The sequence below is a fragment of the Triplophysa dalaica genome, chromosome 20 (assembly GCF_015846415.1).
Source record: "Triplophysa dalaica isolate WHDGS20190420 chromosome 20, ASM1584641v1, whole genome shotgun sequence".
In the NCBI taxonomy this organism is placed as follows: Eukaryota; Metazoa; Chordata; class Actinopteri; order Cypriniformes; family Nemacheilidae; genus Triplophysa; species Triplophysa dalaica.
Genome location: NC_079561.1, coordinates 12,597,836 through 12,610,325, shown reverse-complemented (window position 1 = coordinate 12,610,325; position 12,490 = coordinate 12,597,836). Strand labels below are relative to the sequence as shown.

The 12,490-nt window shown below is 37.3% G+C and overlaps 1 protein-coding gene across 1 annotated transcript in view; it reads right to left on the bottom strand.

The window, feature by feature from the left end:
- Nucleotides 1–12,490, bottom strand: part of adcy6a (adenylate cyclase 6a) — a 44,344-nt gene that overhangs the window by 14,595 nt on the left and 17,259 nt on the right. Inside the window, exons 4-5 of the mRNA XM_056732943.1 lie at nt 2,596–2,745; nt 2,021–2,142 (exon numbers count right to left, since the gene is read on the bottom strand). Of these exons, the coding sequence (XP_056588921.1) occupies nt 2,021–2,142; nt 2,596–2,745 (272 nt within the window). The remainder of the gene's footprint in view (nt 1–2,020; nt 2,143–2,595; nt 2,746–12,490) is intronic.

Genomic DNA, 12,490 nt, shown 5'->3' with positions numbered 1-12,490 from the left:
TTATACAAAGATGTTACTTAAACATATTCTACCTGTCTAAACATGAATACAGTACTCATTTAATATAGTAAATACCAAAGACAACTTAGTTTATACTTAAGTATATATTTTGATGCAACTGTACAATGATACAACCACTATAACAATGTATTGAGAAAAGAAAATGACAACTTTCCATGTAATGTAGATAAATGAATACTCTGTCAGCTTCCATAGGAGGGAATACTAAAATATAAAATATTCTGTATATACATATACATTCTGAAATTTCAGATGTCCAAATTTTCAGGAAATTAGTAAAACATTGTACTTGTAATTGAAATGATTAAATTCTCTGTTTTCACAGTTGACAAACACTTTCAATACTTTTTATTGGTTAGATATTGATATGAAGATATGATATAAAGATATGAAAAACCCAGTGACAAATATAAAGGGTGACTTATAATGATTTATGGAAAAATGATTAAATCACGAAATATGGAGATACAAGGTTTCGAAAGGACACAAGTCTAAAGAAGACTTGTGTCTGCGCAGCCAGCATTGTATAAAGAAGACTTGTATCTGCGCAGCCTATGTTGTATAAAGAAGACTGGTGTCTGCACAGCCCACGTTGTATAAAGAAGACCGGTGTCTGCGAAGCCTGCGTTGTATAAAGAAGACTCATGTCTTCGAAGCCTATGTTGTATAAAGAAGACTGGTGTCTGCGAAGCCTTCTTTGTATAAAGAAGACTCATGTCTGCGAAGCCTGCGCTGTATAAAGAAGACTCGTGTCTTCACAGCCCGCTTTGTAAAAGACAGACTCGTGTCTGCGCAGCCCATGTTGTATAAAGAAGACTTGTGTCTGCCCAGCCCTGCGCAGACTGTATTGTATAAAGAAGACTTGTGTCTACACGGTCCGCATTATATAAAAAAGACATGTGTCTGCGCAGCTTTCATTGTATAAAGAGGATGTTTATCTGCGCAGCCCTCGTTGTATATAGAAGCCTTGTGACTGTCCATCCCGCATTGTATAAAGAAGACTCAGGTCTGTACAGCCCGCACTGTATAAAGAAGATGTGTATCTGCGCAGCCCGCGCTGTATAAAAAAGACTTGTGTCTGCACAGCCTGTGCTGTATAAAGAACACTCGTGTCTGCGCAGCCCTCGTTGTATAAAGAGGACTCGTGTCTGCGCAGCTTGCATTGTATAAAGAAGATGCGTGTATGCAAAGCCCGTGTTATATAAAGAAGACTCGTGTCTGCGCAGCTTGAATTGTATAAAGAAGATGCGTGTCTGCATAGCCCGCATTGTATAAAGAAGATGCATGTCTGCGAAGCCCGCGTTATATAAAGAAGACTCGTGTCTGCGCAGCTTGCATTGTATAAAGAAGATGCGTGTCTGCGCAGCCTGCGTTGTATAAAGAAGGCTTATGCCTGCGCAGTTTACATTGTATAAAGAAGACTCATGTCTGCTCAGTTTGCATTGTATAAAGAAGATGTGTGTCTGCGTAGCCAGCGTTGTATAAAGAAGACTATTGTCTGGACACCCCGCTGTGTATAAAGAACGCATGGCTGAGCAGCTTGGATTGCATAAAGACGCACCACACTTGATAACGCCGCAGACATCGTCCTATGCTATTTAGATAAGACACTGCACAAACCTATTATCAATACATATGATGTTAAAAAAAAACTTGTGGGTAAGGAAAATGCTAATAACCAATGATTTTGTGGTCTAATGTACTTCTCTTTCATGATCCAATGAAATACCAATACTGGTTCAGCCATAACAAATGTTGTTATGAATTACAAACCCCAGGAAACCCCTTGCATGATGAACACAACTGTGCTGATGCCTTTTCTTCCTGAAACAGGAAGTCAGTGCTGAATATATCACATAACTCTTTCTTTCACAACTGCTAATCAGTGGCAGGTGCTATTATGGAGGGGACACATCATGTGCACACATAATAAATTATTTATTCGAAATCACTTTAAGCATGTAGAGTGGCACGGTTTGACTCCATAAAAAATGCTGACCTGACATTGTCGTGTTTCTGGATGTAAATTTTGTGGAACATCATGTCTTCTTTCTTAGCGCTGATGTCAGCCTTCATTTCCATGGCGACGTGCCTTGGCAAAACCGAGAGCAACAGGCGTTCCTGAAAAGTTTAGGGAGGACAGAAGAGAGAGAGCGAGAGAGATTATCTCACTTTGGCTGAAACATCTTTACTTGAACTGCTTGGTGTGATAATAATCAACATCTCAGCGCATATATTCTGACGGTCATGGATCACGTCTACTTGGTCTTACATAATGAGGTTGGTTTCAGGTTCCCCTGACCCCGATCAGATAAGTTTCTTCGCAGGCGTTTACATTACACGCATTCTTGCTTTCCAAAATAGCATGACGATGCGTAATAGACTGGAACAGAACGTGGGGTCTCCAAATGCAAAAGTGGGACTATTTTTTACTTGAATCTAAAATGCTTGTGGAATGCTTAAAAAAGAGCACAAGACGCGATGGACGTCAGTCTGAATGTGAGAGCTGTGTTTCAAAGATTTTCTCAAAATTTGTTCAGTGTGCAAACTGTCTAGGACCATGTGAGAACCGACCTGCTGCTCGTTTTCTCTCTGCAGGTGCAGTCGGGCTTGGATGTAGCCCCGCGTCTCCTGGAAGGCCTGTCTCTGCGAGACCTCGGCCGGGTAGTGAGTGCAGATCCCGATGATGTTGGTGCACAGGAAGATCAGCACGTTTGCGCTCAGCTGAGGGACGGAAAAAAAACATGATTCAGTAAACGTGTGAACCTTTGGCTGAAACGGCTTTAGCTCAGTGCTTTGGAATCCTGGGACATCTGTCGTACTCTCAACTGCAGTGTGGGAAAAAAGGCGACATCTGGCCTAGAGACACTATTTCCTGTAGAGAAGTTTATACTGGGGGAGTCAGAACAGAGCTAAAAATGGAGTCTGAAGCCGAGCCAGGACTGTTACTTCCTGTGGGTCAATGAGATGAGATGTAATGGGAGAATGATGAGGGTTACTGGGGGTCGCTCGGTTCACACCACTACACTCTGCCAAAAGCAACACAGAAGGACTCTGGACCGCTCGGTGGTCTGTTTTCCTCAAATGCTAAAATATAAAAAAAACAATATACTTCCAAGCAGTGTTGAGAGTAACGCATTACAAAAGTAACAAAATTACAGTAATGTCTTAGTTTTTGCTGTAATGCAGTAATATAACGCATTTCTAATTATGCTTTTTGTTGTCCTTATGTTGTTCTTATTTGTAAGTCACTTTGGATAAAAGCATCTGCTAAATGACTAAATGTAAATGTAATAAAATTTGTGAATATTATACCCGTCACAATCTCAGTAATCCCACAATTTAGTTCCCCCTTGAAATTATTTTTTTAATAATTTACCAACACATTCCATCCCGAGAGAAGATATCTGTGATTAAAATACTATGAGTATAATACTATTTCCTGTTACTGGAATCCGATGGTTAAGATGACTGAAACGGATTCTGCAAAATAATAATAAACAAAACGAAAGCAAGTAAAGAGGTTCTGCTCTTTACCACACAAACTGAAAATAGCTGTACTTTCTATGCTACTGATACTTATAAATAGTGGCAGATAACGTTACTATTTGCACCTCAGTATTGTTATGCATTAAACAATATGTGTTTAAATCATTATATTTTATAAAATATAAAAATGATGGCAACTTATTGAGATACTAAAGCACCAGACCCCTAACCTTACCCTAAACTTATGAATAAAAAATAATTTTCAGTCTTAAATATTTTTTTTTGAAAATAAATGCCTTTACGATCTGTAATATGATAAAAAAAGCTAAAAGACCGTTTTCAGCGAGAGGTGGATTAGAACCCCAGTCTCTTGTGCAAACGCTATACAGACTTTAAACCTTTCGCCCCTGAGGTCACTGTCTGAAAAGCCGTCGTTCTTACACTTTCTCAATTCCAATCACATCTTGGTGGGCAGTCCTAGTTCAAATAAGTCTCTGCCTTTATTTCTTTATTTTTGACACTAGCTGTGTCCCAAATTACATACTATATACTATGCACTCAACCACAGAAGTGTGTGCGCTTTCTGTGACGAGCGCAAATGACGTCAATCAATGAGTGTCCACAGTTCATATTTTCGGTTGAAAAAGTGCTTCATCTGGGTACTTTAAGTGCATGAGAATTTTTAATGTGAATGGACTACTTAGCCTATTTATACTACAAAATGGCGTAGAATAGTGCATAAATGCGCGATTCGGGACGCACCTACTGTTTCAGGGACAACCACAATTCCCGCGGCTATTGTTATAATGTCATGTGTCTTATCATGATGTCATTCTTTCACATGGCTGTCGGATGACTTTGTCACTCTTGAAGTTTAATTTTGCTAAAATTCAACATACACTGGATTGAAATGGCCACAACATGTCTAGAAATGGTGATTTGATATTACATGGAATGGTCTCTCATTTCATTTTTTTCCGTTGACACTGGTCACATGTTGGCAGCTCAACCAATAAGACGAAACAGACATCATTCTTAAAACAATAGCCAAGACATATTTCTTTAAAAAATTGAATTAAAATACAAAGTACACTAATATATCTTTAAACACCTAATAATGATATATTCACCAACCAAGCGTAACATAACCAACTTATATCAAGACGAAGCTATAAACCAACAAAACCACTTCACAATGTCAAACAAATTCAATGAATAGCAGTATAGAATTACAGCCTCTTAAAGTCGACAGGAGAGATTGTTTAAACTATGGAGGATTTATCTTAAATGACACTGTATAACAAACAGCTGGAACACACACATCTAACAGTGAATCTACTGTATGCTGCTGCTGTGTGAATCATTAAACAATGGACTGCAGATTCTGTGTTTATGTTACAGCACAGCATACAAAATAAGAAACCACAGGCAACAGACAATGATGCTCCAGAGCAGAGTGTGTGTGTGGCAGATCCTGTTGGCCACACTGACATTTGGCAGATGGCTTTGAGCTCTGTTTACATTGGAGTTTCAGTTGAAGCCTGGTTTGTGTTTCTGCGCGTGTGTATGAGTCAATGTGCACGTGCAAATGAACGCTCTTTATTGCTCAGACAATCTGCACTGGACTTGTATTGGGATGTCAACTGAACATAAACATTTTGTATAATGAAAAAAATAACTTTAAAATTGGATCACTTAAAAAACAATCAGATCCGAGCGATAACTTTAAACATGGCAGCGCATCGGTACCACGTGCCCTATGACAAAATATCATATCACAACAACATATAATCACAAGACGGATGAGAACCAATGAGATTCAAAATGATCAACATGTCACCTTTAGAGCTCGTTTCATTTCAGTGTTGTGAAATAAGCTTAAAAGATTAACAGTTTTCTCTCACAAACATATAGTTTCGCTTCAGAAGACATTTTTTAAAGGGATAGTTCAACCAAAAATGAAAATTCTATCATAATTGACTCACAATCTCACAATTCAAACTTGTATGACTTTCTTTTTGCCGCAGAACACAATATTTTTTTGGTTGAAGTAAACTATTACTTTAACCCAGTGGGTTACTTTATGATGGACATATGGAATCTTTGAAGCGTAAAATGTTTAAGTCATGTATGTACATAGAAAGACCAATTTTGCCTTTTGTCAGCATTTCTACATGTACGACGGTCATTCCATTCAGGTCTCTCTTGAATTTCAACAAAATCAAACCTCAGGAGTATCAAAGTCGTCGACGTTTTTTCATCAAATATTCAATATTCAACTTATTCTATAATTGTATCAACCAATTATTTAATTTCTGTCATCATTTACTGACCTTTGTTTTAAAGCAGCACTTTAGAACTTTTGCTGACTGCTCCCCCATGTGGTTTATAAATGCAATTGTCTGTCACCAGTGTCATAAATACTGTCGCTGTATAAGCTTCCCCGTGGGCAGCGCAATACACGTGAATTTGTTGACTAAGCTGATGGAACCGCCGAATGCAGAAACGTTGTTTGGAAACCATATCGCACTCATGGGCATGCAGAGGATGGGCGGGGCTGTGTGTACTGACCCGAACACAGAACTTTCACAAAGTGTGCTTGTATCTACTATGAGGCTGCTCTGTCAGCAGCGGCAGTAAAATTCATGCATTTTAGAGAAATCATTTTAAGGTTAGAAGAACTACAAAGTGTTGCTTTAAGTTGTTTCGAATGTTGTCAGTTATTTAGGCTACAGAATGAAACAAATATGATTTACCATGCCTAAAAACAGTAAAAAACTCTCTACAATGAAAAATACACTTTACAATAAGGTTGTATTTGTTAACTTTAATAAAATCATTAACTAACATGAACAAACATTGAGAATTATAGTTTTTAAGCATTACTTGTTCCCTTCAATTAATGTTAGTTCACTGTGCATTAACTAAAGCGAACAGTATAACGTTTAAAGATGTATTAGTAAATTTAGAAACCAACATAAACTAAGATGAATAAATACTGCAGATGTGTTGTTCACTGTTAGTTCATGTTAACTAATGTAGTAAACTAATGTTAACAAATACAACCTTTTTAAAAAGTGTTCAATTAACAAAAAAATGTCTCATATAAATCAGGGATGGCATGACGGTGAGTAAACTATGACCGATTTTTTGCATTTCTTGCACGTGGTCTTGCATTTAAATATTTGACAGGTTTTAGAAAGATGAACTACCTGATGATGTCATAATATGAAGAATAATAATCTCTCATGTAACAGAATATTTGCAAGCATTAATGACATTGCTGTGATCTGTTATCAGCTGTGTGTGCATCACAGACGGGTCATAATTGCTTGCTCTTCTCCACAGGACGGGTTGAGCGAGTTTACACACACGCGGTCATTCTGTTTGCGCAACCTGACTCCTCTCTCCTGCTTAAGATTTATTAGCAATACCATCAGCAGCGCTGGGTCACGTACTCCATTCCCCCTTGTTTCTCACTGTCAATCTTCTCTTCCTTCTCTTTTTCTTTGGCTTTCGCACACAAATCATCAAACAAATGTATTTCCCTGACTCCCCGATGGTGTCTTCTCGCACGTTGACTGCAAAGTGACATATTCACAGACAGTAAGAACATCTCTTCCCTTAAAAGCCAATGTTTACGGATCGCTTCGGGTGCCTGCCAAATTTTTCCTGTAAAAGTCGACGAGCGCCACAAAGAATCCTTCATAAAACAGATATTATTATAGCAGCTCGCTCGAAGTGTCTGCTGTGCTCATTTTATTGCTTTGAGTGTCAGGACGGGGACCTTTTAAGGAACGTTCCAGGTTGAATTTGGCACCGTGGACGGCATTTGCGGTATGCATTCGGTTAACATAATTTCCAGTTCTACAAAAATAAAAGCAGATTTTAATGCAGTCTATGGGCCAAGCACAGGTGGATGTAGGTTATGCGTGACTAAAATGAGTAATGACGGTCCCATTGAATGTCATGAGTTTGGAATGAGACTATTTGTTTGTTTATACATGTTTTCAATTTTGTTTGGAGATGCTTAAGTACAAAAATGACAGATTACGACATTATGGCTTACATTTTCGTTTTTAGTCAACCACATAAGTCAATAAAGGTATTACTTTGCTTGTGTTTGTTTACCTCTTCCTGGTATTTGTGATTTCTTGTATCATTTGTGTTTGTAGGGTCACTCGTCTGCTTTTCTCTACACGGGTCTCTGTTTATCTACCTGTGCCTGCTCTAGATATTATATAAAGCCATTATGATCATTTGAGATTATGTTTGGCTTTTGTGTCCTCTGTTATGCCATTGAAGGGGGTGGGGTGGTGAAAATAAACCTCGCTTTTGGAAAAAACCTCAAGTAACGTGAAACTATTGGGCTTTGACAAAGCGCGAGTTACCATGGGTGTGCATGAAAAATGTAGCCTTAAGTATGAAACACGTGAGAATAAAATGAGAGAGACAGAAATAGATCACGATGGAAAGGGAGTATGTTTACATTTAGGCAGACGCTTTAAATGACTTACAGTGACTTTCCGTTTTATTTCAGCAACGGGAACATGTTTTAACCATTTTAATACAGACCATTTTGACCTTTATACTGCAAAAAGAAACTTTATCTTAAGCACTTTTTAGTGCCTTCCATGTGTTGCTAAATACTGGCAAATAAAACATTTAGCAGATATATATTTAAAACATGCGAAAACAATTTAACAGTTTTATCTGTCGGAAAATACACCAAAATACTGATGGCTCTTCACTTCAGTGATTTTTGTCCAATCCAATAAGAACATGCAGTTAACAACACAAGGAAGAAACCCATCAAGCAAATTCATACGGTCTTTTATTAGATGCGCTTGTTAGGTCATAAGTCCAATTTCATTGGTTTAATTTAGTGCAGTAACTATGCAAAAATGCCTTTAAAGCTTTTACACCAGCCAGTCAAAAGTTTTGTGGGTAGATAAGTGGTAATGCATTTATGTAAGGCCTTATTAGGAAGACATTTTTTATAGATAAAAACCATGACCACTTATGTGACCTTTGACCACCAAAATGCAGATACTGCACTCTGCCTTTGGATGACCCTAAACAACTAAACCACTATTGCAAAAGTGCAGTATCTACAGGCTAAATGTGTTCATCCAGCTTTCTTCTTGTGTTTCATACTAATTTAATTGTTTTAAATAACTTTAATAATTGTATTAATGTTTGCTCAGGAATTTTAAAATCGCTCAAAAGTAAGCTTCAAGACTAAGAGCCATCTTATCGCAATGCACCTTTAACCACAAAGTTTTCCTCATTCTGATTCATAGCTATCCGTGAAATCCAAAAAACGTATTGGCAAGATGTACTCTGACAGTTGAAAAGCAGATAATTAATATTGAACAAATATGACGGGACACTAATCAAACTAATCAGTTCTGTTATATTTACTGATTATGAAATAAAATCTATAATCATAAAGCGGTTGCATCCATCTTTTATTGAGTTGGCAGTTAAGGCTGAATTATTCTGTTTCAATCATGTGATCTAACGTGGTTTGCAAATTGTGGATCGCAAACACAGGCGGATTGATTTCAGTGGCCTTGAATGGAGAAGGTAGGTTAATGACTGTTTAACTTGCTAGCGGCTGGCTAGTTAATGTTACTTTTTTATAAAGCTATCATCTGCTTTGCTAGGAGTTAATCGTTTGCGATCTTCCTTACACGTCTTTGGATATATTTCGTTTTAAACGCGAGTTCAACCATCATTTGACCGCGGGATTGTGCCATGGTAGGCTAGCTGGTTGGCCTGTTGGTGTTACGGCAACTAAGGCAGACTGCAGTATCTGCGGTGTCAATGCCCTGCTGTGTCAAAACAAAACCAGAACGCATTTACTTCACTTGCCTTGGTTTTAGCTTGGATTTTGTAGTTACTGCAATTTTAACTCTCTCTTTTCTCAGAAACGGGATAAGATTGAACCAGGAGTCTTTTTTGTTGTAAATGTTGTTTGTATATTATTGTTGGTTGATGTAAGTTGATGTAGTTTGTAACTGAGACTCACCAGACAGAATTTCGTTGTACTCTTGTACAATGACAATAAAGTAAATTGCATTGTGTTGGATGGGTGTGCTTTTTAGAGCTTCTCCATTTTGAGTACCATTTAGGAAAATTCAATAAATAAATTTTAAAATGATTACATTTTAATAAATAAATTAAATAATATTTTTTTGTGTTCAAATGAAGTAAGGAAGAGGGTCAAGAATATTTAAGCCTTGCCCCTGAGACTTGTTGCACTTACCTTAGATTTCCAAAGGTTATTGAGGAAAAACTTTTATTTCCAGCAAACTGAATAATAGAATAAATTAACATTAAAGCTTAATGTGTATCAAGCAAGGAGGTGTGAGGATGGCAAGATTCTCCCCGAACTGTCAGCGTCTCTAGCCCAAATTCCACAACCTCCTTCCAAAGTCTCACATGACCAACTCTGAGATCCCATCTTCAGGTTCAACTTAGTCCAAGCATCAGACTGCAGGTTTGAACTGGTTTACCACCTAAACTTGCATGCAGGTTTCTGACTCTGGAATACTTTCTGTAGACTATTTAGTGGCCTTAAAAATGGCACAAATAGGAGGATGCTATGAAGACTTCAAGGGAAATGACTGAAAGGACACTGTTGCTGCATCCTGTTTATGGCAAAGACTTTGTAAGAGGCATCTGGGTATTTTTTAACATATGGTTAAACACAATATTCATATACAACCTCTCTAATGTCCAGTAATAATACAAACGTGTTCTGTGCAGAAAGAGAGCAAGGCATTTCCCTATATTTAGTTTTTGTTGTAAATGAGTTTTATCTTATCTTTCAGAGACATACAGAACTGAACCGTGAGGCTCCACCATAACCAGCTCTTATCATCAGAAGGTTGAGTCTGATTAAAGGAAAGACCTGCACCGGCAAACATATAGATTCAGACATCACTGAATGACGGTTACAAATACAACAACAACAAAAGCGTGATGATATGTACACACCTGTCTCTTCAAGAATGATTGTATGAAAGTCCTTAGCGAACCAAACAAACACACTTCAACCATTAGGGAGAATCTGCAATTATTTTTGTTGAAATAAAACTTTGGTAAATAAAGTATGAGCAAATAAATATGAATATATGAAGTCAGACAATCAGATTACAGTAGACAGTATATTATATAATAAAAGCCTTTTCTCTAGTTTTCTGTGCAGTATGTCAGAGGGTTCAGGAATATACTGTGGGCGGTCAGTGGGCGTGCTGTGAGAGGTTGAGACAAATTAAACCCTAATTATGAATTTAGCTGCAAAGTTGAGTCATATAATGTGCAGTATGTGATTGATATGGGAAAGGTCTGACAATTTCCAGTGTGATATGTGAATTTCTAAAACAAAACCACAAACCTATTAGTTCCCAAGTTTCAATATAGTTGGTGGCCAAATTACAGAACACAGAAATGTATTCAAAGTGTTCCACACATAAACTAACTAAAATGTTTACCGACCAGGACTGACTTAGGTTGCTGAATTGCAGCCTTAACATTTCAAATTTCATTTCTCTTATTTTTAGTCTTTAAATAACAGTGTTGCGAAATGAATAAATGTTAATGTAAAATGACCACTGAATTGAATAAGCACCTTTGTCACCCAGTGCCAACAAAACCTGACTGTAATTATCTTCACAAAGCTGGAATTTATGGCAGGTGTATTAAAAAAACGTAGCCATGGACAAGGATGTGTGACCTGGTGCAAGAGATTCAAAACACAGACACTCAATGGAAAAAGTAATATGGGTTGATGAGTTCAGAGTTTCTAAATTTAGGCGGCTTTCATCCACAATGTCTGTTACCAACTGGTAAGGGTGCTGGAGGAGATCTATTGTTCGTAATCGCATGGGAAGCCCAGCTGTCTTGCGGGAGCCAGTGGATGTCACGATTTTGTTTCATGATCACATAGTGATTGTACAACATTGAGCAGATGTAAAGGATTTAAAAATGCAGCTACTGGTAGGGCTGTCACGATTCTGAAATTTGGCTGACGATTAACTTTCTAATAAATCATTGCAATTATGACGATTAATTGTCTGTTTTAGAGCTTTAACATTTCATTTTCATACATTTTTTATTCATCTTTGAAACTACCATATTTTTCTGAATGTAAGACTAAGACACTATTAATATTTTTTGGGGGAAAAAGATCGGACAAAATTGGGTTTTGGCCCTTACCTTTCAATAATACAACCGCCAAATACTTGTAAATTAAGTAAATTGATCAGGAGTGAATTGACATCAATTTACTTAATACAAATTAAAATGCTATCAGTCAAAAGCTTCTAGTGTCTTTTTCTCACTTGCAAGACTATAATAAAATTGTATTTCTATATTAATACAATTTTGTGTAGACTGGTTTTCTCACAGAGATTATATAATATTATTATAGAAATAATATTAAATTGTACTGCTGGTAATTTTTATGGTATATGCTAGGGGTGGGCGATCTAGAAAAAAAATTCAAATCACGATTTTTTCCAGATAGATCACGATTCACGATTTTATCGCGGTTCTTCTTCAAGTTGGTTTTAAGACTATTTTGCAAATTAAAGGGGCTTCAATACAGCCAGACTAAGTCCCCATATAAAAATATACTCTTTACCATTTATATTTTGAAGAATATTTTAATCAAGTTAATATTTAATGCAAGTGCAAGACCATAAATCAGCTGTTAGCAAAAAACTTTACATTTTGAATTTTGTTTTTCATCTTGTTGCGGCACTCGGGGGAAAGCTGTGGAATGGGCGTGGAGGATAAATATTTTTGGCTGGGTATTTCGTAACGTGGATCTACGACTTTGAGCAGTTTTTTAAAGCCCTCATTTTCCACAGTCTTTATGGAATCATGTCTTTGGCCAGGTAAAATGCGACCGCGTCAGTGACATCTTTCCAGCGCTTGTTCATTCTGTCATACGGATACGGAGTTCCTT